At 43.4% G+C, this 25,266-nt stretch overlaps 2 protein-coding genes and 1 long non-coding RNA gene across 3 annotated transcripts; 1 reads left to right on the forward strand and 2 right to left on the reverse strand.

The window, feature by feature from the left end:
* Positions 1 to 377: 377 nt before the first annotated feature.
* On the reverse strand, positions 378 to 3,817 carry LOC123143851 (tyrosine-sulfated glycopeptide receptor 1). Its single transcript, XM_044562858.1, has one exon. The coding sequence runs from the start codon at positions 3,760 to 3,762 to the stop codon at positions 607 to 609; it is 3,156 nt and encodes a 1,051-aa protein (XP_044418793.1). The 5' UTR covers positions 3,763 to 3,817; the 3' UTR covers positions 378 to 606.
* Positions 3,818 to 9,312: 5,495 nt separating this feature from the next.
* LOC123143855 (uncharacterized) lies at positions 9,313 to 14,675 on the forward strand. Its single transcript, XR_006471108.1, has 2 exons — positions 9,313 to 9,709; positions 14,015 to 14,675. It is a non-coding gene; the product is annotated as an uncharacterized lncRNA (long non-coding RNA).
* Positions 10,522 to 13,888, reverse strand: LOC123143854 (tyrosine-sulfated glycopeptide receptor 1-like). Its single transcript, XM_044562861.1, has one exon. It carries the CDS (start codon positions 13,679 to 13,681, stop codon positions 10,526 to 10,528), a length of 3,156 nt encoding a protein of 1,051 aa, XP_044418796.1. The 5' UTR covers positions 13,682 to 13,888; the 3' UTR covers positions 10,522 to 10,525.
* Positions 14,676 to 25,266: the final 10,591 nt, after the last annotated feature.

Consider the following 25,266-nt stretch of genomic DNA (forward strand, 5'->3'; position numbering starts at 1 on the left):
GTGAAGATTTTGTAAAGATTCTACTGATGAGATAGTATGCCAGGAAGATTTTACTGGTCGTGGAGGAGCTAGGGAAAGCTCGTATATCATGCTGAGTGTGCATTTTTGCTGTGTATATATGTGGGATAGTGATTCTGCGGGCTGCAATACAAGATCCGGGGATTCTTCTCCGCGTGAATACTTTAACATGGTTGGTGCTTCTGTTCATTTAGTTGTGGTATTGTGTTGTGTTGTTATATCCATTCAATTCACGCGTGGACCAAACGTCTGTACACTCCAGTATCAACCAATCCAACTCAAACTCTGGTGTTTTGTGAATCAGTTAATCCGAAGCAAACAGCTGATAGAGCATAGTATAGTATCTGCACTTGAATGCAAAGCACTTTTATTGTTTCACTGTGAAAACAAGGCAATCATTTTACTTGTTTATTCTTTTTTTACACTCTTGGGAAGCTTGAGCATGAATAATGCTTCAAGAAACATCCAAAAGGAAGATGAACTACAAAAAGAGAAGCTTTTCTAGAAAAGTAAATTAAGCTCAAAATAACAACCTGTTGGGCGCTGTAAAACCCAACTGTAAGGTTAATAATAAGTATTGGCTAGCTTTTATGTCCGCAGGTCAGTGTCTATACTGCCCAAGCAGGAGACCACTTCCATGATAGTTGGCCTCCTGAACTGATTATGATTGACACACCTGCAAGCAGTTTCAAGCACCTTCAGCATTTGCTCTTCATACCCTGTTTCTCGAAGTGTTGGATCCAGGACCTCAATCTGCTTGCCCTCAGACCTCATCTGTAGAACCCATGGGACAAGTTCTTTTGTTGTAGACGAAACTGGAACGGGTCGCCTTCCTGTGAGCAGCTCAAGCAGGACTACCCCAAAACTGTATATATCTCCTCTCAACGTAGCAACCCACGCTTGCCCATACTCAGGGGGAATGTAACCCATAGTGCCGACCAACTCAGTTGTAACATGAGTTTTGTTGGGAAGGATCAACCTGGCTAGCCCAAAATCTGCAAGGTAAGCTTTAAATTCTTTGTCCAATAGGATATTACTGGATTTGATGTCACGGTGTACAATTTGAGGCTTGCAGATATCATGTATATAGGAGAGGCCTAGGCTGGCTCCTCGTGCGATCTTGAGCCGAGTCGGCCAGTCAAGAAATGAGCTAGTGTCATCATCTCTGTTATGAAGCCAATCATCCAGGCTGCCATTCTGCATGTAGGAATACATGAGGAGCCTTGAGTTTCCCTGGACGCAGTAACCCCAGAGTGGTACAAGATTTTCATGCTGTGCCATGGAGAGAGCATCAACCTCTGCACTGAATTCCCTTTCCATCAGACACATTTCACCGTTGAGCTTTTTAATTGCCAATTTGGAGCCATCATGTAGCTCTGCCTTGTAGACTAACCCATAGCCTCCACACCCAATGATGTTCTCCTTGTCAAAGTTGTTCGTAGCTTTCAAAATGTCAGAGAATTTGAGCTTGTTTCCTTCTCCCTTGCCTTGTGGCATGTGCATCACTACTAGTGTTTGCTCTGAACTAGAGTAGAGTGAAGTCGCTTCAACATCTCTGCTATTCTTGCTTCCATGTTTCTCTGTAAAACCCTTCATCTTGACTGAGAGAAGGAGTCGCACCAGCAACAACAGAATAGCAATACCTCCAAAGAACACACCAAATCCAATTGCGAAAGCAAATTTCTTATCTCGTTGTTTTCTGGAGGACGGGTGTATTGAAGAATCACATTTGTGAGTGAGAATAGAGCCACACAGCTTTGGATTCCCATCGAAACTAGAATTCTGAAATGTATTGAACTGGCCTCCAGATGGAATAGGCCCTTCTAGGTCATTGTTCGAAATGCTGAATGCTGAAAGGAAGTGTAGGCTATTCAATGCAGCTGGGATAGCACCTGTTAGACTGTTGCTGGACAAGTCTAGCACCTGCAAGTTTGTGAGGTTGCAAATCGACAGTGGGATCTGTCCGGATAACATGTTGAAACTGAAATCAAGTGCAACAAGCACTTTCAACTGACCAATCTGTGGGGGAATCACACCTGTGAAGTGGTTGTTGCTTAGATTCAACACTGCTGGAAAAGAAGTAACAACACGGTATTGAAGTGATGGACCATTGTAAACAGGCAACTCAAAGACCCTTGGGTCCCAATGAGTTGCGTTTTCAATTGATTTTAACATTGGCATCTCCGTCAAGGTTAACGGGATTTGTCCTGTAAGACTGTTGTTTGACACATCCATATAGAAGAGATGGCTTAGGGAGTTGATCCATCCTGGTATTGGTCCAGTGAGTCGATTTCTATTCAAAAGTAACATCTCCAAATTTGTGAGCCTTGATATCCATAGAGGTATTTTTCCTGACAACTGGCAATCTTCGATGTCCAAAACCTGGAGCTTCTCGAAGCCATCAATTCTGTCATCCTCAGTCATGAACTCTTGCTTGAAGTTATCGCCGATAAGCAGAGTGGTAAGGTTCCTGCAGCTCTTAAGGATTTGAAGTGCGTTTGTGATATTTCTGAAACGGTTTGTAGAAAGTGATAGGAAGGTGAGGCTCTTCAGATCACTTATTCTTGGTGAAAGCTGCCCATCTAATTTGTTGGTAGATACCCGCAGTGCAGTCAGATTGCTGCAAGAGTATATGCTTTCTGGAACTGTGCCGGTGAAGTTGTTGTAGTAAACATCTAATGTCCTTAGATTTGGCAGGTTGGAGAAGTTGACCTTGGTGAGCTGTCCACTGAATTTGTTGCTCGAGAGGACAAGTACTGCAAGATTTGTGCAGTTGCTTAGAGCTGATGGCAGCTCCCCTGACAAATTGTTGTTGTCCAGATGGAACTCCTCCAGTTTCTTGAGCTGGCCGATGGAGTCTGGAATCTCGCCACTGAAGTTGTTCCCTCCAAGATCAAGTGCTACTAGATTTCTGAGCTTGGTTATGTGCACACCATCAAGAACTCCATTTAAATGATTATTACGAAAAGACAGGTATTCCAACAAAGTTGCATTGAAGAGTTCATCTGGGATTTCTCCACTGATGTTGTTGTACCCGGCCCTGAGCTCTCTCAGCTTGGAGCAATGACCAATTTGTCGGGGGATTTTGCCACTCAATTTGTTTAAACACAGGTCAAGCACAGCGAAGGACGGTGAGCTGATACAGAAACAAGTTGGTATGTGCCCTGTAAAGCTGTTGTTACTGGCATTGAGTGCTCTCAGATTCTCCATTGCTTCCCATGTGGTGGATGGAAACTGTCCTGCAAATAAGTTGCTCGAGATGTTCAGTACCTGGAGAGGCCGGGCAGTGGATGGAGATGCCGGCTTGTGGAGTGTTCCATTGAGCTGGTTAAAGCTGACATCAAGTATGGTGATGCTGCTGGACGACACCAATTCCAGCGGCAGGCCACCGGACAGTGAGTTGTGAGAGAGGTTGAGGCGCAAGAGGCTGGTGAGGTTGCCAAGGAATGGTGAGATGATCCCCTCGAGGCCTCGAGAAGCCAGAGAAACATCAGTGACCGTCCTATTAGGACTGCTGCAGATGATCCCTTCCCAAGTGCAGCAGTCCTTGTTCCTCTGCCACGTCGCGGCGAGGCCGCCGCCCCACGAGAGCCCAGCGTGGAACTGGAGAAGGGAGGCCTCCTCATGCTCGGTGCAGGAACTGGCCGGAGAGGCCAAGGAGATCAGCAGCACGAGAGCAAGGGCGAAGCAAGGTATGTGCAATTTCTTGCTCTGTGTCTTGCTTGGAAACTGGAGTGTCTGCATGGTTTTCTGGTGGAACCAGTATGGAAACCAGAGCTTATGTTGTGCCCTGCCTGGATAAGACATCAGTGGTGGTCTATTCATGAACACCATGAGGGGGGAAGAAAGATCTTGCTCCCATTATGTGTTGGTCCTCGCAGTCGTAGTCAGCACGAAGAAAAGAATGGCTGGTTCACACTGTGTGACGTTTCGCTCACGGCTGCCTGCTATAATCCACTGACAAGTCAATTTCCAAATCTTACTGAATACCGACCGCACAGAATATTCTTTTCGCAGGCGTCCACTCATTCTTGGACCAATCGGTCTAGAATTGTTACTTCAAGCAATAATTTAGTTGACCTGACATCACTTGCCTTACCGGTTTCACCAAACAAATCTCAGCTTTTCCCACTAATACTAATGAAAAAAATATCAGTTCTTGATGCATCCTTTTGTGAACAGGAAAGAAAAGCTGGGCATCCGGGAAAGAAGCAGTCGGTGAAGATTTTGCGAAGATCCGAAGGGCAAGATAGCATGCCGGGAAGATCATACCGAATGGCGCTCGCGATCGAGAGCAATCATGGTGGTCTCAGTCAGTTGTGTAGACAAAGGCCAAGCCCAAGTGGAGGGCAGGAAGAAAGTGCAGTTTCCTGGCTTCCTGGCTTAATGGACGGGGTGGGTGGTTGATCCGTGCGGTCTCCTCCATCCTCTTCTTGACTTGGGGTGGGCGTTTACTTTGCCCTTGTCACGCGTGCGTGCGAGCTTCGTCTGATGTTTACGTTTGCTCTTCTTTTTCCATTCTCCTGGCTCCACTGGCGCACTATTATTGCGGACCATGGACAGTGACGCTTTTCTGGCTGTCATCTGAATTCTCAAGCGGTTCAAGTAACTTGGGGTGCTGGCAATGGTGATGCTAAATACTCCCTCTGTGAACTAATGTAAGACCATTTAGATCACTAAGATAGTGATCACGGTCTTATATTAGTTTACAGATGGAGTAGTTTTGTATTAATATTGTTGAATACAACGGTGATGTTGATTAGTTTACATAGGGAAATATCAGAATGAGACACTTTCCTTAAGGATTTCGATAGCCAGCGAACGTTCACTGGGAGAGCATGTCAAATCAAACGTTTTTCCATGGCAATTTATGTTGCTCAAGGATGGTAATTTTCTTTAGCAAGCATGTCTAATCCATCCAGTTTATTTTTTTGCCGGGATTTGCCATGCTTGTCAAAGACCATCCTCACGACAACGTAAGTTGCCATGAAAAATGTTCCATTTGCCATCCTCGAGACAATGTAAATCAGAAGAATCAGAAGATTTCCTACTGGTTTTTCTTCATGTGGTTTTTATTTCGGTTGGCCATGCCATGTATGTTTTTTCTCGCTTTCCCTTTTCCCTTTTAATTTTTGTCCATTTTCCCTTTTATGTGTTTCTTTTGCAACTTTCCTTCTTGATTTATTGATTTTCTTATGTTTTTATAATTAGATTTCTTTTTTGCTTTGGTATATGAACATATATTCACACGTGCATGACCAAATTTTTTAAACACACAATTTTTTTTAAATACATGACAAACAATTTGTAAACATGTGATTAGCACTATACATGACGAACATTTTTCAAGTACGTAACGAATATCTTTTAAGTACGCAGAATTTTTCTAGACCAAGTACGCAGATTTTTTCAATAAAATGGAATAAATATTTTCAAATATGTGACGAATATTTTTAAATACGAGACAAACATTTATATGAACAGTTGTAATTATTTTCGAAATATTTTAAACTTTTTATCATTTTTATTTTTAAAATTTAAAATTTTGTTTTTCAGAATCCCAAGGCATTTTTTTCTATCTTTTTTTTTCTAAAACCAAAGGAAGACCGGGCGAAAACCGAAAAACTGAAAAATACCCAAAAACCCTATCTAAAACCTGAAAATGTGTATAGATAAATAAATAAAAATCCTGAAAGAGTGCCCATCACATGACATGTGGCGACGACTAGACGCACCACTTAACGCGCTCTTAGCCCACTGAAATGACCCCTGCGGGCTACCCCTTAATTAGTTGCTCTCAATGAAAGAAGATTTCCTTTCACCAACTCCCATTTAGCGCTTCATGGGAAGTTTAAAGGACATGTGTACAAACGCGCACAAGCCCCTCCCCTCAATAGATTCTTTATTGGCCGGCTTGTATAAAGCACCAACAGGAATCGTCCCTGCCCTGGTTTTGCAAGCTTCTAGAAGCTTTCGTCCCTTTTTTGTTCATTTTTGGTATTTTGAATGGTTTTGTCTCCTTTTCTTTTTCTTCCCTTTTCCCTTATCATTTTCTTCTTTTTTAAATGTGTGAACTTTTTTTAATTCAAAAACTTTCTTTTAACTTGTGAACTTTTAAACAATCCGTGAACCTTTTGTCGAAACCACTGAATTTTTTCAAGTCCACGAACTTTTGTCTCAATCTGTGAACTTTTTTTGAACACATGAATGTTTTGAAATCCACATACGTTTTCTCGATTTATGAACATTTTTTAAAATAAGTGATTTTCAGAAAATTGATGATCTTTTTTTAAATTTTTTGATTATTTTTTCAAAATCCATGATTTTTTGCAGTCACGAACTTTCAAAAATGCGCGTTGGGCTGGCTCACGCGAGCGTGCGCGTGCATGCTGCTTTCGCTAGGCGGCTCACGAGCACTGAGGAGTTATCTTTCCTTTCGTCGTCCCGTCGCCATCGCTCTGCACAACTCTGTAGCATTGGGTACTCTCACCGGAAGTGCCCCCTCCTCCTCTCGTGTCACTCTGTTGCCTGGGGTTTCTGAAAAACAAAATTATGTTTTTTTTTAAATGACAAAAGTTCAAAATATTTTGAAAATAATTACAACTGTTCATATAATTTTTTGTCTCTTATTTTCAAAAAAAATCATTACATATTTCTAAATAATTCTTCCGTTTTATTGAAAAAAATAAAGATATTCATTACGTACTTGATGAATGTTTGCCATGTATTATAGAAGTACTAAACGGAAGCAAAAAAAATCTAATTGTAAAAACATAATAATAATAATAATAATAATAATAATAATAAATCAAGAAGAAAAAGTGAAAAAAGAAGAAAATTTGTGCTTCTCGTGAAAGGAAAAAGCATGGTTTTTTCACCTTTTCGAGAGGCACAGATGTGCTTCTCGCGGATGTAAATTTGTGCTTTCACGAGAAGCAAATCCGCACTTCCATTGGAAGCAAAAAAATTGCGCAATTTTTTTTCTACTTTTTTGTATAAAACCAAAGGAAAACCAGGCGAAAAGCTAAAAAACATTAAGAAAAACCTATCTAAAAACATGAAAATATGTATAGAGAAATAAATAAAATAAAATTCTGAAAGAGTGTCCATCACACGACACGTAGCGGCGACTGGACGCACCACTTAACACGCTGTTAGCCCACTAAAACTGACCGCTAAGGGCTCTGCAGGGTACCCTTAATTAGTTGCTCTCAATGAAAGGAGGTTTCCTTTCACAAACTTCTATTTTGCGCTTCAGGCGAAGTTTAAAGGCCATTTGTACAAACCACACACGCCCCTCCCGATTATTATTAGTCGGCTTGTATAAAGCACCAACCCCGGTTTTGCAAGCTTCTGGAAGCTTCCGTCCCTTTTTTTGGTTTTTCATGGTTTTGTCTCTTTTATTTTTATTTCCTTTTTTACTTTTCCTTTTTTTATTTTTAAATTGTGTGAGCTTTTTGAATTCAAAATCTTTTGTAAACTAGTGAACTTTTAAAAAACCTGTGAACTTTTAAAAAACCCGTGAACCTTTTTTTCAAAACCACTGAACTTTTTTTCAAGTTCATGAACTATTGTCCGAATCTGTGAACTTTTTCTGAACACATGAACATTTCCAAATCCACATACATTTCTAAATTTCTGAACATTTCTCAAAATGAGTGATTTCAAAAAATTCGATGATCTTTTTCCAAATTTGTGTTTATTTTTTCAAAATCCATGATTTTTTTCAAAGTCATGAACTTTCAAAAAGGCACGTTGGGATGACCCACACGAGCGTGCGCGTGCATGCTGCTTTCGCTAGGCGGCTCACAAGCGCTGAGGAGCTCTCTTTCCTTTCGTCATTCTGTCGCCATAGCTCCCGCGACTCTGTAGCGTTGGGCACTCTTACTGGAAGTGCCCCCTCCCCCTCCTCCTCTCATGCCACTGTACTAGTGTTGCCTCGTCTCGTGCCACTCTGTTGCCTGGGTTTCTGAAAAATAAAATTATAAATTTAGAAAACTAAAAACTATAGAGGTTTTAAAATATTTTTGAAAATAATTACCACTGTTCATATAAATTTTGTCTCCTATTTGAAAAATGTTCATCACATATTTTAAAAAATTTCTTCCATTTTATTATAAAAATCTGTATACTTGGTCTAGAAAAAATCTGTGTACTTAAAAGATGTTCATCACGTACTTGACAAATGTTCGCCATGTATTACAGAAGTGTAAATACGTGTTTACAAAATGTTTGCCATGTATTTGAATAAATATTCATGTGTTTGAAAAAAGTGGTCATGCACGTGTGAATATATGTTCATATACCGAAGCAAAAAAATTCTAATTATATAAACATAATAAAAACAATAAATTAAGAACAAAATTGAAAAAAGATGCAAAATTGTGCTTCTCGTGAAAGAAAAGAAGCATGGGCTTTTTCTCCTTTCCAAGAGGCACAAATGTGCTTCTCGCGGATGTAAATCTGTGCCTTCACAAGAAGCAAATCCGCACTTCCAAAATCACGCAATTTTTGTCTACTTTTTTTTGTCTAAAACCAAAGAAAAACCGGGCGAAAATTGAAAAGCTGAAAAATACAACAAAGAAAACATATCTAAAACCTGAAAACATGTACAGATAAATAAAAACAATTCTGAAAGAGTGCCCATCACACGAGACGTGGCAGTGACTGTGTGCACCACTTAACACGCTCTTAGCCCACTAAAATGACCCCCGCGGGCTACCCTTTAATTAGTTGCTCTCAATGAAAGGAGATTTCCTTTCACCAACTCCTATTTAGCGCTTCATGGGAAGTTTAAATGCCATTTGTACAAAAGCCCACACGCCCCTCCCCTCGATAGATTCTTTATTGGCCAGCTTGTATAGAGCATCAACCCCGGTTTTGCAAGCTTCTGGAAGCTTCCGTCCCTTTTTTGTTCATTTTTTTGGTTTTTTGAATGGTTTTTTTCTTCCCTTTGCCCTTTTTATTTTTTAAATGTGCGATTCAAAAACTTTTTTTAACTTGTGAATTTTTAAAAAAAAATCTGTGAACCTTTTTTCAAAACCACTGAACTTTTTTCAAGTCCACGAACTTTTGTCTGAATCTGTGAACCTTTTTTGAACAAATGAACGTTTCCAAGTCCACATACCTTTTCTGAATTTATGAACATTTTTCAAAAGCAGTGATTTAAAAAAAATTCTATTATCTTTTTTTCAAATTTGTGATTATTTTTTAAAATTCCATGATTTTTCCAAAGTCATGAACTTTAAAAAATGCGCGTTGGGCTGGTCCACGCGAGCGTGCGCGTGCGTGCTGCTTTCGCTAGGCGGTTCACGAGCGCTGAGGAGGAGCTCTCTTTCCTTTGGCGGCTCTGTCGCCACTCCGTTGCGTCGGCCACTCTCACCGGAAGTGCCCCCTCCTCCTCCCGTACCCGCGACGCATCCTCGCTTCCACGCCCATTCTAATTTCTATTTCACGCGAGCGGCGCCGTCCATCCCTCCGATGCAGTGCCGGCCTTTCGTGCCCAGCGCCTGCCGCTGGGGCAGCAGCGCGCTCTGGCCGTTCGGCGGAATGCCGACCCGGGTGCCGGTTCGTAAACCGTTACGGTGGCCATCGAGAGGCTGATTCGGGCTCACAGATCAAGCTTGGGACGCGTTCTGACGCCTCTTTGTGTGTGCTGGTGGTCTTTCGGCCGCGTCAATCCCTGGACATGGTACGTTGTTGGTGCTTCTGACCACCATTCCTCAAGTGTTCTGCTAGTGTCGAAATACCGCTTGTGTCTGCTGAGTTATATGTGTTTCAGAAGCTAGTCGTATTATTAGATTCTCAATTTCTCATTCCACTCCATTCTCCATTGGACTTGTGCACATTTTTTGGAGATGACAGTAATATTAGTTCCTTAATTTCTCAGTCAACTCCAAACAGTTTCTGTAGCTAGTAATTTGGTGATTCACCGCCAACTCTGGTGGTATGTAAAAACAGCTGACATTATAATTGACATCTGCACTTGAAACCATTTTCAATCTTTCACAGCTAAAGCAAGATAGTCACATGTGTATACGTTGTCCATGCTTGTGAAACTTAAATCATACTCCCTCCGTCCCAAAATTCTTGTCTTACATTTGTCTAAATACAGATGTATCAAGTCACGTCTTAGTATTAGATACATCCGTATCTAGACAAATCTAAGACAAGAATTTTGGGACGGAGGGAGTATTACTATACTAAAACGTGACTTGATACATCCGTATTTAGACAAATCTAAGACAAGAATTTTGGGATGGAGAGTGTACTAAGAGAAACACCTAAATGTTCTTGCAAAAGAAAAAGGAACACATCTAAATGAAGATAAATTTTACAAAGATTTGTCCCTAAAGAAGCACGTAAAGCTCAAAATGTCATCTGTTAGGCTCTGTACAAAGTACAAAACAAAATCTTATGTTTATCAAAGTAGTAGTCCCACTGAAACTATAAACTTACAAGTACACAAGATGTTTACAAGATTATCTATCTTGTGTTGTTCATTGTATCATGACTGGTCTTTCCATCTGTGTTCAGCGTCTATACTGGCCAGGCAAGAGACTACATCCATGATTGTTGGCCTCATGAATTGATTGTGGTTGACACATTTGCAAGCGATTTCAAGCACCTTCAGCATTTGCTCTTCATATCCTGTGCCTCGAAGAATTGGATCCAGGACCTCAACCTGCTTTCCCTCAGACCTCATCTCCAGCACCCATGGGACAAGTTCTTTTGATGTGGATAGGACTGGAAGTGGCCGCATTCCAGTAAGCAGCTCAAGCAAGACTACTCCGAAACTGTAGATATCGCCTCTCAACGTAGCAACCCATGCCTGTCCATACTCCGGGGGAATGTAACCCATCGTACCGACTAGCTCAGTTGTGACATGAGTTTTGTTGGAAAGGATCAATCTGGCTAGCCCAAAATCTGCAACATAAGCTTTAAATTCTTTGTCCAGTAGGATATTACTGGATTTGATGTCTCGGTGGACAATTTGAGGGTTGCAGACTTCATGGATATAAGAAAGTCCCAGGCTTGCTCCTTGTGCGATTTTGAGCCGAGTTGGCCAGTCAAAACATGAGCTAACATCATCATCCCTGTTATGAAGCCAATCATCTAGGCTGCCATTCTCCATGTAGGAATATATGAGGAGCCTTGAGTTTCCCTGGATGCAGTAACCCCATAGTGGTACAAGATTTTGATGCTGTGTCATGGAGAGTGCATCAACCTCTGCCCTGAACTCCCTTTCCATCAGACACATTTCATCGTGGAGCTTTTTAATTGCCAGCTTGGAGCCACCAGGTAGTTCTGCCTTGTAGACTAATCCATAACCTCCGCACCCAACAATGTTCTCCTTGTCAAAGTTGTTCGTGGCTTTCAAAATGTCACTGAATTTGAGCTTGTTTTCTTCTCCATTGCCTTGTGGCATCCACATCACCACTAATGTTTTCTCTGAACTGGAGTAGAATGAAGATGCATCAACGTCTCCATTATCCCCCCTTTGATTTGTTGCTGTAACACCCTTCATCCTGATTGAGACAAAGAGACGCCCCAGCAACAAAAGAATAGCAACGCCTCCAAAGAACACACCAAAAGCAATCCCAAAAAAGGCCTTCTTATTTTGTTGTTTTGGGGAGATTAGAGGGGTTGAAGCTGAACCACATTTATGAGCGAGTACAGAACCACAGAGCTTTGGATTCCCGTCGAAGCTAGAATTCTGAAATGTATTAAACTGCCCCCCAGATGGAATAGGCCCTTTGAGGTCATTGTTAGAAATGTTGAATGCTGAAAGAAAGTGCAGGCTGTTTAATGCAGCTGGGATTTCACCTGTCAGATTGTTGGCCGACAAGTCCAACACCTGCAGTTTTGTGAGATTACATATTGATTGTGGGATGTGTCCCGTCAAGTGGTTGAAGCTGAAATTGAGTGAAAGAAGGGCTTTCATCTGACCGATCTCCAGGGGGATCACACCAGTGAATTTGTTCTTGCTTAGATCCAGGACTTTAGGCAAAGCAGTGGGTACACGGTATTGTCGTGATGGACTACTATAAACAGGTAGCTCAAATACCCTTGGGTCTAAATGGGCTTTACTCTTCTCTGACTTCAGCATTGGCATATCCATAATTGCTGTTGGAATCCTCCCTGTGAAGCTATTGTTTGATATGTCCAGATAGAACAGGTTGCTTAGGGTTTTGATCCAGACTGGTATTGATCCATTGAGTCGATTGTCAGCCAATACTAATATTTGTAAATTTCCTAGCTTTGATATCCAGTGAGGTATTTGTCCAGACAATTCGCATCCTCCGATACCCAAAACCTGAAGATTCTCAAAACCATCAATTTTGTCATCCTTTGGCATGATCTCTCCCCTGAAGTTGAGTGCAATAAGCAGGGTGGTGAGGTTCTTGCATCTCTTAAGGATGTGAAGTGCATTTGTGATATTTTTGAAAGAATTGTCAGTAAGTGACATGAAGGTGAGGTACTTCAGATTGCCTATTTGTGGAGAAAGCTGCCCAGATAAATTATTGCCAGCTAACCGCAGTGCTGTCAGATTGCTGCAAGAGTATAAGCTTTCTGGAACTTTGCCGCTGAAGTTGTTCAAGAAAACATCTAATGTTCTTAGATTGGGAAGGAGGGAGAAATTGACCTTTGTAAGTTCTCCACTGAAATTATTGCTCTTGAGGTCAATTGTTATCAGATTTGTGCAGTTGCTCAGAGCAGATGGCAGCTCCCCTGACATGTTGTTGTTGTCCAAACGGAGCTCCTCCAATTTCTTGAGCTGTCCTATAGAAACTGGAATCTTGCCGCTGAAGCTGTTCCTTCCAAGATCAAGGGTTACAAGATTTCTGAGGTTGGTTATATCTGTACCATCGATAGCTCCATGTAAATCATTGTTAGGAAATGACAGGTACTCCAATGATGTTGCGTTGAAGAGTTCATTTGGGATTACTCCATTGAGGTTGTTGTATCCAGCCCCGAGCTCTCTCAGCCTGGAGCAATTACCAAGACTTGGGGGGATGCTACCACTGAATTCGTTGAAACACAATCCAAGCACAGTGAGGGATGGTGAGGTACTACAGAGTTGAGTTGGCATCTGCCCAGTAAAGCTGTTATTGCTGGCATTGAGTGTGACCAGTTTCTCCATTACTTTCCATGTGGTGGATGGAAAGTGTCCTGCAAATAAGTTGCTTGAGATGTTCAGTACCTGCAGAGGCCGGGAGGGGGTTGAAGAGGGCAGCTCGTGGAGTGTTCCGTTGAGCTGGTTAAAGCTGACATCAAGTATGGTGATGCTGCTGGACGACACCAATTCCAGCGGTAGGCCACCGGACAGCGAGTTGCACGACAGGTTGAGGCGCAAGAGGCTGGTGAGGTTGCCAAGGAACGGCGAGATGGACCCCTCGAGGCCTCGAGAAGCCAGTGAAACATCAGTGACCGCCCTATCGGGACTCCTGCAGGTGATCCCTTCCCACTTGCAGCAATCCGTGTCGTTCTGCCATGAAGCAGCGAGGCCACCGTCTTGCGAGAGCTCGGCGAGGAACTGGAGAAGGGGGCCCCTCTCATGCTCCGTGCAGGAGCTGGTGAGAGAGGACAAGGAGATCAGCAGCACAAGGGAAAGGGCAAATGAAGGCATGTGTGTCTTGTTTAAAAACTGGAGTGTCTGCATGGTTTTCTGGTGAAACTAGTCTGAAAATCTGAGCATCAATGGTTGTCTAATCATTGAAGAGCTTGACGGTAAAGAAGAAGCTCCCATTTTGTTGTGCTCCTTGCAGTCGTAGTTAGCACAAAGGAAAAACGGTTGGTTCAGACTCTGACCACTATACTGAATACTAGTATTTCTGACTTTTGTAGCCGTCTACTATTTCTCTGACACTAAACGGTTGGTGCAAAAGCTTTCTTTTGTAGCCGTCTACTATTTCTGACTCAATCCGTATAGAATTTTTACCACGTGCCATAATTATTTCGCTGATCACTTCTTGATGCACCCTTTTGTGACCAGGAAACGCCACGCATTCAAAAAAGAAACAGTTGGTGGAGATTTGCAGATATCCGAAGGGCGAGATAGTTCATGGGGAGATCATACCGAAAGGTGGGCGTGATCGGGAGGAATCATCTGCGTCTCGGTCAGCCTGTGGCGGGGCGGGCGATCTTTGGTCTCTTCCATCCTCTTGACCTTATCACACGTGCTTTGTCTGATGGATACATCTGCTTGTGTTCTCCGTCCTCCTGGCTCCACTGGCACACTATTGTGGACCATGGATTGTGACGCTCTGCGGCCCATTAATTGAACTCTGAAGCCGTTCAAACTTGACAGTAAACTGGGGTGGCGTGTGAGGCTTGGCAATGGCCCTTGGTTCGGATGCTTGCGCACGACGGTGACGACGCCTCGCATGGCGATGCGGCGACGGCGAGCTTGAGCAGCTGGCGCTGGAGCTAGAGGCAGAGAGGCTGGTGTTGTGCTGGGTGACATTGCAGGGCGGTCTCTGCCGGGGGCAAGCCGCCGGCGCTACCGCCGGAGGCGAATAAGCCGCTGCTTGGATTGTTTTATTGTGCAGATACTGGGGTAGACAGGAGCAGGTGAGAAATAGTCTTTCCACCACGATGTAGCATATCCGACATTTCTCCCGCGATTGTTTGTCCGACGCCTTGGCTTGGAGCCACCATGAGTAGAGCATTCACCTGCTCATGCCCCTCGCGGTCTGCGAATGACAGCAAGAATGAGTTCGTCCTTGCTAGATGAAGAAGGCGTCGAATTCATGTGCATATCTATAACGAATTTGCCATCACCCCTCGCGATGTGTGAGAGTGGACAGATAGATTCGGAGAGGGAAACATAAGAAAATCCACAACCCTGGAATGTTGGGTGATGGGAGGGGAGTGGTATGTTTACACCTGGAATTATAACCGTTTAAAAGATGGCCGTCGAAAAAATAGCCGTTTGAAGTATTACCGTTAAAATAATAGCCATTGAGATGTTTAGTTGAATTGATAGTTATAAAATATACTTAAAATATCTGAGAAAGAATATGTGCAGAGGATGTGCATATAGACTACCCGCTGGAGATGAAAAGGATACAAAGGAGGAATCTTGTAAAACGATTGTCTATATATCTCCTTCATCTTCAGCAGACAGTCTATATTCACATCATTTGTATTATTTATTTTATATTTTAATAATATCTTATGACTACCAGTTCAACTGCTATAATGGAAAGGGCTATATAACGAGAGAGGCGTTTTGGAGTCCGAGCTCCATGGAGGCCTTTATTTCTGAAAAAATTCAAATTCAAACTTTTATGATTCAAAAAATTCTGAAAAAATATATGTGTACGTAAGGATGTAACCCACATGTGTGTAAAAATTCATGATGAAATACCTTGAGTTGCGACCTGTACAAAAAAGACAAATTCATGGCCTGGGAGGATGAATAGTATCATGTGTTAAACAGCTCCAGATTTGTCTTTTTTTGCACAGCCCTCATTTTAATGTATTTTGAGCTAAAAATTTACACACATGTGTGTTATGCCTTCATTTATATCCGTATTTTTTTTCAGAATTTTTTGATATATAAAAATATGAATTTTGATGAAATTTCAAATTTGAATTTGGAGGCCGAGCTCCAAAAGGGATTTCCGTTGTATAACTGGTTATAATTCAAATGTCTACTTTTCAATGGCTATAATTCTATGTGTATATATACCACTTCCTCCTACCTACCATCAACATTCTAGGTTGTGGCTTCTCTTATCTCTCTCCTAAGTCTCTGTCTCCCACACGGCCACACCGCAATGAGTGATAGCAAACTCTTTATGGATATGCTCATGAATTCGTTGTCATCTTCATCTAACATGGAAGAACTCATTCTTGTAGCATGCAGAGACCACGAGAAAGATGAATATGTGAATGCTCGATGCCATGGCGGCTCCAAGCCTAGACATCCGACAACCAACATGCTCCAGCAACCACCGCCCTGTGATGCTACCCTACACAGCATCACAACGCCGACCTCTCCGCCTCCAATGCCAACATCGGTTGCTCAAGCTTACCGCGGCCCACGCTGCGATGCTATCAACCACGCATGTGTCACTATGCATGTCGCAACCACCACTCTCTGGCTGAGCACAAGCAACCACCCTCCCTACTCACCACCTCCACCACCATGGAGCGCCGCTGCCACTCACTCCGCACGAAAGCGTACCTCTGCCGGCTGGATCCACAACAAAAGCTTGTGGCAGCGGCTGGATCCAGCACGACGCACCCCTAGCTTCTAGAACTACCTGATATCCCCAACCTCACCTTGGGACGGTGGGTTGGCACACAACAGCGATTTCAGGGTGGTGGTGCGACGCCTTCCTCCTTCTCTAGTAGCTTTAGAATTGGCGGGTTGACGCATGACTGTGACCTCTGGAAATTTTACGAGGCTTGCTTTTTTTTCATGGACCCTGAAGAAAAAAAAATTCAAGGATTTGAATGACAATTGTTTTATAAATATTCAGTGATAGTAAGGCAAAAAAGATGGTTATTGCTTAAATAACTGCCGTTGAACTTCAAAATGATGGTTCTTGCTTTATAGTGGGTGCCTCGGCGGTTAAAAACTTAAAAATTTCACTAGTAATATGACAATAATATTTAGTTGGTGAGATGAAAGACCTCGTTCCCTAATATATCTATACCTAATAATAAAGGGGCTATTGCTTCTGGCGGTACGTCATCGAAATCACCCTTAGAGTTGCACAATATTACCCATCGATGGCACCTATAAGTGGTAAAAAAACATTTCACACAGGGGAATCGCTGCTTGGGATGGCCCATGTGATAAGAACCTTCTATACTGCGCTCTGCGTGGTGGTAGAAGACACGGCGTGCCTGTTCGGGCCAGCCCATGTCCGGGTGGCCTGTTTTTTAAATTTCTTTTTTATTTTTTGTTTTCCTTTTATGTCTTCATTTTTTTCTACTTCAAATAATTTGGGACTTCAAAAAGTTCTGAAATGTGAATTTCGAAATAAAATGTTTAATAATTCATAAATGTGGATTCAGAAAATGTTTGTGATTTTTAAAAAATGTTCACATATTCAAAAAAGTTCGCAATTTTGAAAAAAATCTTCAGGAAATAAAAGAATGTTCATGATTTGTTTTGAAAAGTTCATGTATTAATTTTTTAGTGAAATTGAACAGAATTTCGCCAATTAAAAAAATGTTCATGAATTGAAAAATATACTAAAAATTCAAAAAACTGTTTGTGACTTACAAAATAGTTTTATTGATTCGTAAAATGTTCGTGAATTAAAAAATGATCATGCATTTCAAAAATGTTAGTTAAGTCCAAAAAATGTTCGTGAATTTCAAAACTTGTTCCACTAATTTCCAAAAAATAATGTTCGTTGATTCTAGAAATGTTCGCATATTCAAGAAAAATGTTTTAAAGAATGTTCACATTTTTTAATTTTTTTTTGCAAATAGTACTAAATCTTCATGAATTCAAATTTGTTTCGCGATTTTAGAAAATGTTCGAAAATCTGTAAAATATTCACGAATTTGAAAAATGTTCATGATTTCAAATATGTTTACGAGTTAAAAAAAATTCATGATTGTCAAAAATTGTTCACGATTTCATGAAAATGAGAGTGATAGTGTATCTCGGGCATGGCCATTGGAGATTATAATTTTTTCTGTCATTGCAACACACGGGCCATTTTGCTAGTGTAATGCAAAATATTACACAAGAAACAATATATGGTATCTGCTTAAAATAGAAAAAATGTTTACAAAAGAAAGTTCAAAATAACTTACGTTATGTGCTCTACCTTGTATTGTGCCCCTACCTCCTACGAGAACACCAGAACACGTGCTAGTTTGGTCGACATTGGCATTCCATACACCTTCAGAGCCATCTCCTTGAGGAATCAAATCACTTCTGATGCAAGGAAAAATGGAATGGAAATGTAGGAAGTTTTGAAGTGTTGATAGATGAGAGCATGGTGCATCTTATTTTTTTTTTAGAACGAAGGCTCAAGAAGAGCCCGGCTTTGAATTAACAAAGCCATCAACCGGCCAGGATAACAACTCCAAATATACCACTCACCAACTAAAGCAAAGAAAACAAACAACAAAGATACAGGGGCGCCAAGGAATAGCTCACAATGCACATACTACAAGCTAGTTAGAAATTGGCGTAAAGCATATAGCTTGGAGATGCCACTATCCTCTTGCACGCCGAAAACCAAGGCGAAAGCGAAATCCTGGTCAGGAGAGTGCACCGACGATGATGCAAGGCACGCCGTTGCCAAAACCTGGGCTTGAAGAAAGACACATCCATCCAGATCCATCGTCAAAGAAGGCCCCTGCCTCCTCGCCTGGCTCGAAGGCGCCGCACCGTTGAGCGATGGACATGCTCACCCTAGAGCCTAGATGGATGGCCTCGAAGAAACCACTTGGGCGGAACCAGGCGTTCCCGACATGCCGACGATGACTCACCTAGAGCAGAGCAACACCATATGCCAAAGTTCTGACTTGGAAGAGGGCGAGCGGTCAGAATGCACAATTGGGCAACAGCGAGGGCCAAGACCAAATTGGGAGCTTTGGCTCGCTCGACGAGCTGAAGTGCAGCCACCGTAGGAGGGGAACCCTATCCCCTCCCGTCCTGGAAGATCCAAGGGCACCGGAGGAATAAACTGCAGCCCGGCGAAGAGCACCATAAGAACTTGACCCAGCACCCAGGAAGACACCGCCACCGCTGGACGCACGCCGCCGCCGCCGACACACTCCACCTACACCACAACAAAGCCCACAACCCATCTTTGTTCCCAAAACAGCGCCTTCAAGAAGGTTACGGTGCCAAGGGCGTCGCCGCTGCCCAACAAAATTGAGGATTTCTCCCGGGAGACAAAGGGGAGGGGGATGGGGAGCAAGACCTGAACGGCGCCTCCGGGAAGGTGCGCGGCGCCCGCGGGCGTCGCCGCCGTCGCCGCGGGCATGGCTGGCTGGGGTTTCCCCCGGTCCTACATCCTGACACCCACTCCCACCCGAGCAGACCGAGGCCCCTCGACGAGGCAGGCCGGATCTGGGGAGGGGAGGAGCTTGCTGGAGAAGAAGGGCAGTGGGGGCGGCCAGATCTGATGCAGCCGGATCTGGTGCATCTTATATAGTACCAGAAAAATAGAAGAGGAACGAATTTTGTGTGTGGAGGTTACTACGTGCATTAAATGTAATCTTTATAGATATCTCTTGCTTCCAAAATAAGCGAGCATTATGGCCACATTATACAGATGCAACAAATATCTTTTTGGTACGGAAAGATCATCACAATGATCTATTCCTCCAGAAATAATGAGGAAAGGTTACTAAAGAAACATATGGACTACTAAGCAAAAAGTTAGTACCCGAAGAATGCGATAGACTATTAAATATCACTTAGTAGGTACATTGAAAGCAAATATTTTTAGAGATTTTTTGCTTCCAAAATAAGCAAGCATTATGGCCGTGATATATGGATGCATCAAATATCTTTTTTATCATGGACATTGAAGATATCTTACTAGAACAGGGCGAAGTGAAAAGTGAGTATTATGGGCGTGATATGTGGACAAGGTAAACAACCTCTTTTTATCAAGGAAGGCAGATGTTGCCAAAGTCTCCCCTCAAAAGGCTGATGAAAAGTTAGTAACTATATGGGAATGTATCTGGTGATACGAGAGTTTAGGTGCTCCGATGTGCCCTCAGCCGTATAGTTGTGATCCAATGGCCAGCAACATAGAGACGTGGACCAAAGCGTCATTTCGAGAATGTTGGGGGAGATCCAATCCGACGTCACATCAGAGCATGGGAGTATGATCATCCTCGGGGGCACCTGATATTCTTGAGTAACTGCATGATGCATCACATTGTCTTCTACTTTCTAGGTTTTGGGCTTGTCTTCTAGTTTCTAGTTTTTGGGAGTTGCCAAGTACTTTGAATGATGTGACTGGTACGGTTTCATTCTATGAATGGAAATGCCCCCCTAATAATAATTATCTAAAAGGAATATGTGGACAAAATTGGTTGCTTGTGTGACATATATAATTCCAATACTAAACAAAAATAATTACCAAGATAGAATGAAACACATTCATTTCTTGAAATATAGAGGTGTATCTTCTTATATTTACTAATTGGAGGAACCGTACAACACTCCACGTTAATTTTCCTCGTTTTAGTTCTCACTTTGATCATTGATGTGATGCCCTCGATTCAATCGTACACTAATCATACACGCAAATGTGTACGATCAAGATCAAGGACTCACGGGAAGATATCACAATACAACTCTAGACACAAATTAAAATAATACAAGCTTTATATTACAAGCCATGGGCCTCGAGGGCTCGAATACATAAGCTCGAATACACAAGAGTCAGCGGAAGCAACAATATCTGAGTACATACATAGGTTAAACAAGTTTGCCTTAAGAAGGCCAGCACAAAAACATCTACGATCGAAAAGGCAAGGCCTCCTGCCTGGGAGCCTCCTAACTACTCCTGGTCGTCGACGGTCTCCAGTAGTAGTAGGCATCGACGGTGGCATCTGGCTCCTGGGCTCCGACATCTGGTTGCATCAACCGGAAAGAAGAAGAAAGGGGAAAAGGGGGGGAGCAAAGCAACCGTGAGTACTCATCCAAAGTACTCGCAAGCAAGGATCTACACTACATATGCATTGGTATCAATGAAATGGGCTGTATCTGTGGACTGAACTGCAGAATGCCAGAAGAGAAAGGGAAAGCCTAGCCTATCGAAGACTAGCATCTTCAAGCGTCTTGCAGCATCAGAAGAGATAAGAGTAGCATAAAGTAAGTAGTAGTAGTGTTATCAACCTCGGCCAGAGATCCTTTCTCGACTCCCTGCGAGAAAGCAATCCCAGAGCCATACTATCCAGTCATCACCTCAAGTATCACTACAAAAAAAAGACACATCCGTGACACTTTGGGCCGAACGAATTTTTTTTCTGTCATACTTATGACACTTCTATGATGATAATTGTCACAAAATCCGGTATCATCATAGATGTGGTGGGGTCCTACTTCTATGACAAAAAATCATGACAGAAAATGGGCTTTTCGTCCTGGGCGGGCCGGAGATGCAGCTGCATGATATTCTTTGGGCCGTCCATGACGAAAAAAACCGTGGTAGAAGCGAGGGCGAGGAAAATATCGGGGTGTTCCCGGTTAGGGTGGGTGGTCGGGGCCGAGCGATGCGCGTTTCTCTCGTACACGCACGCGCGTGGGTGCGAGGCGTTGGGCTCTAACTAAACCCGAGCGAGGCGTTGGGCTCTAACTGAACCCGAGCGTTTGCACTGCAGGCTACGCGTTACTGAACCCGAGCGATCGATCGATGGCTGTTAACTGAACCCGATCGAGCGATTCCTTCGCTACTGCTGCTAACTGAAGCCGATCGGTGCTGCCTCTGGATGAACAGTGAGCGTTGCTTGGGGGGGGGGTTGGATGAACAGTTCCCGGTGGGGGTGGATGAACAGGACCCCGTGGTGTTGCCTCTGGATGAACAGGACCCCGATCGATCGAGTCGGTTGGGGCTGGATGAACAGGACCCCGTGGAGGGCTGGATGAACAGGACCACCCCGTGGAGGGCAGGATGAACAGTAGACGGTGGAGGGCTGGATGAACAGTATACCATGGAGGGGTGGTTGAACAGGAGCCCGTGGAGAGGGCTGGTTGAACAGTAGCCGGTGGAGTAGCGCGCGGTGGAGGCTAGATGAACAGGAGCCCGTGGATGAACAGTCGCAGGTGGAGGCTGGAGGAGGTCGACGGTGGATGAACAGTAGCCCGTGGAGGCTGGAGGGGGTCGACGGTGGAGATGAACAGTATCCCGTGGAGTCCTGTTTTGCGGTACGCCACACCCCTCCCGATGAACAGGACCCCCGTTTCGATCGTAGCGCTCCAACACAAGTCCGTTTCCTCCGTTTTGCGGTACGCCACACCCCTCCCGATCAATAGGACCCCTGTTTCGACCATAGGAGGTCCGTTTCCTCTGTTTTGCGGTACGCCAGACCCCTCCCGTTGAACAGGATCCTATTTCGACCGTGGCCGGTCGAACACAAGGCCGTTTCCTCCGTTCTGTGGTACGCCAGGCCTCGTTTCCATCGGCTGTTCCGTCCAAGACCTCTCGATGAACACGACGACGCATTCCGTTCCGACCAAGCCGGTTGGCTCCCCATGAACACGACGACGACGCAGTTTCTCCGTTCCGACCTAGCCATGTACACGAGCCCTGACCGTACGTATGCGCGAGTAGGCGTTCGAGACCCTGCCCGTATGTACGTACGTGGCCGTATTTTCTTTCTTGCACACTGGCCGCTATACGTACGTGTACATGCTACGTGCGCGCCTTGCTACCTCTTGAGCACTGCGTTGGTTTTCCCTTGAAGAGGAAAGGGTGATGCAGTAAAGTATCGTAAGTATTTCCCTCAGTTTTTGAGAACCAAGGTATCAATCCAGTAGGATACCACGCTCGAGTCCCACGCACCTACACAAACAAATAAGAACCTCGCAACCAACGCGATAAAGGGGTTGTCAATCCCTTCACGGTCACTTACGAGAGTGAGATCTGATAGATATGATAAGATAATATTGTTGGTATTTTTATGATAAAGAGTAAAAGTAAAGAAAGCAAAATAAACGGCGCCAGAAATAGCTTGTTGACGGGAGATTAATATGATGGAAAATAGACCCGGGGGCCATAGGTTTCACTAGTGGCTTCTCTCAAGAGCATAAGTATTACGGTGGGTAAACGAATTACTGTCGAGCAATTGATAGAATTGAGCATAGTTATGAGAATATCTAGGTATGATCATGCATATAGGCATCACGTCCGTGACAAGTAGACCGAAACGATTCTGCATCTACTACTATTACTCCACACATCGACCGCTATCCAGCATGCATCTAGAGTATTAAGTTCATAAGAACAGAGTAATGCTTTAAGCAAGATGACATGATGTAGAGGGATAAACTCATGCAATATGATATAAACCCCATCTTTTTATCCTCGATGGCAACAATACAATACGTGCCTTGCTTCCCCTGCTGTCACTTGGAAAGGACACCGCAAGATTGAACCCAAAGCTAAGCACTTCTCCCATTGCAAGAAAGATAAATCTAGTAGCCAAACCAAACTGATAATTCGAAGAGACTTGCAAAGATAACCAATCATACATAAAAGAATTCAGATGAGATTCAAGTATTGTTCATAGATAAACTTGATCATAAACCCACAATTCATCGGTCTCGAAAAACACACCGCAAAAGAAGAGTTACATCAAATAGATCTCCAAGAAGACCAAGGAGAACTTTGTATTGAGATCCAAAGAGAGAGAAGAAGCCATCTAGCTAATAACTATGGACGCGAAGGTCTGAGGTAAACTACTCACACATCATCAGAGAGGCTATGGTGTTGATGTAGAAGCCCTCCGTGATCAATGCCCCCTCCGGCGGAGCGCCGGAAAAGGCCCCAAGATGGGATCTCACGGGTACAGAAGGTTGCGGCGGTGGAAATAGGGTTTTGGCTCCGTATATGATGTTTCCAGGGTATATGGGTATATATAGGAGGAAGAAGTACGTCGGTGGAGCAACATGGGCCCCACGAGGGTGGAGGGCGCGCCTGGGGGAGGTGGGCGCCCCCTACCTCGTGCTCTCCTCGTTGATTGCTTTACGTAGACTCCAAGTCCTCTGGATCACGTTTGTTCCGAAAATCACGTTCCCGAAGGTTTCATTCCGTTTGATATCCTTTTCCTTCGAAACACTGAAATAGGCAAAAAAAACAGTAATTTTGGCTGGGCCTCCGGTTAATAGGTTAGTCCCAAAAATAATATAAAAGTGTATAATAAAGCCCATTAATCATCCAAAACAGAATATAATATAGCATGGAACAATAAAAAATTATAGATACGTTGGAGACGTATCAAGCATCCCCAAGCTTAATTCCTGCTCGTCCTCGAGTAGGTAAATGATAAAAACAGAATTTTTGATGTGGAATGCTACTTAGCATAATTTTCAATGTAACCCTCTTAATTGTGGTATGAATATTCAGATCCGAAAGATTCAAGATAAAAGTTTAATATTGACATAAAAGTAATAATACTTCAAGCATACTAACTAAGCAATTATGTCTTCTCAAAATAACATGGCCAAAGAAAGTTCATGTAACGCCCCGGACACACCCGCCGGTGGTCGTTACTCCTGGCGGGATCTAGACTGGCCCCACAGATCAATACTAGTCTTTTCTGCGCACTTTGTCCTCACTCGTGCGCACCCGAGAGCAACTTCTCGTTCGGTCACCCATCCTGAAATTACTCCAAGCTGAGCATGCTTAACTTTGGAGTTTTCTCTGAATGGGCTTCCAGAAAAGAAGGAATTCCTTATTGATATGAGTAGTCTATCATCCCTATTAATCCAGGCTAATACATACACCCCCACTCAGAGGAACCGATGTCCTCATCGGGCCACAGGAACGTTCCCTCTTGGCACATACGTCTATGCATCCAGTCCGGTACATGTGCCATGTCGTGTGCCACGACGGGTCACAAACGTCATGAACAACATGACCACGCACCTGTCCGCAAACATCCGTGTAACCGCGAGGGTCGGCTCTGATACCAACTTGTAACGCCCCGGACACACCCGCCGGTGGTCGTTACTCCTGGCGGGATCTAGACTGGCCCCACAGATCAATACTAGTCTTTTCTGCGCACTTTGTCCTCACTTGTGCGCACCCGAGAGCAACTTCTTGGTCGGTCACCCATCCTGAAATTACTCCAAGCTGAGCATGCTTAACTTTGGAGTTTTCTCTGAATGGGCTTCCAGAAAAGAAGGAATTCCTTATTGATATGAGTAGTCTATCATCCCTATTAATCCAGGCTAATACAGTTCATCCCTACAAAATCATATAGTTTGGTCATGCTCCATTTTCGTCACACAAGAATGCTCTCATCATGCACAACCCCGATGAAAAGCCAAGCAATTGTTTCATACTTTAGTAATCTCAAACTTTTTTCAACTTTCACGCAATACATGAGCGTGAGCCATGGATATAGCACTATGGGTGGAATAGAATATAATGATGGGGGTTATGTGGAGAAGACAAAAAAGGAGAAAGTCTCACATCAACGCGGCTAATCAATGGGCTATGGAGATGCCCATCAATTGATGTTAATGTGAGGAGTAGGGATTGCCATGCAACGGATGCACTAGAGCTATAAATGTATGAA

Source organism: Triticum aestivum, chromosome 6D (assembly GCF_018294505.1).
Source record: "Triticum aestivum cultivar Chinese Spring chromosome 6D, IWGSC CS RefSeq v2.1, whole genome shotgun sequence".
Taxonomy (NCBI): domain Eukaryota; kingdom Viridiplantae; phylum Streptophyta; class Magnoliopsida; order Poales; family Poaceae; genus Triticum; species Triticum aestivum.

Coding starts and splice junctions, on each gene's coding strand:
- LOC123143854 (XM_044562861.1), bottom strand. CDS start 13,681: ATGCAGACACTCCAGTTTTTAAACAAGACACACATGCCTTCATTTGCC.
- LOC123143851 (XM_044562858.1), bottom strand. CDS start 3,762: ATGCAGACACTCCAGTTTCCAAGCAAGACACAGAGCAAGAAATTGCAC.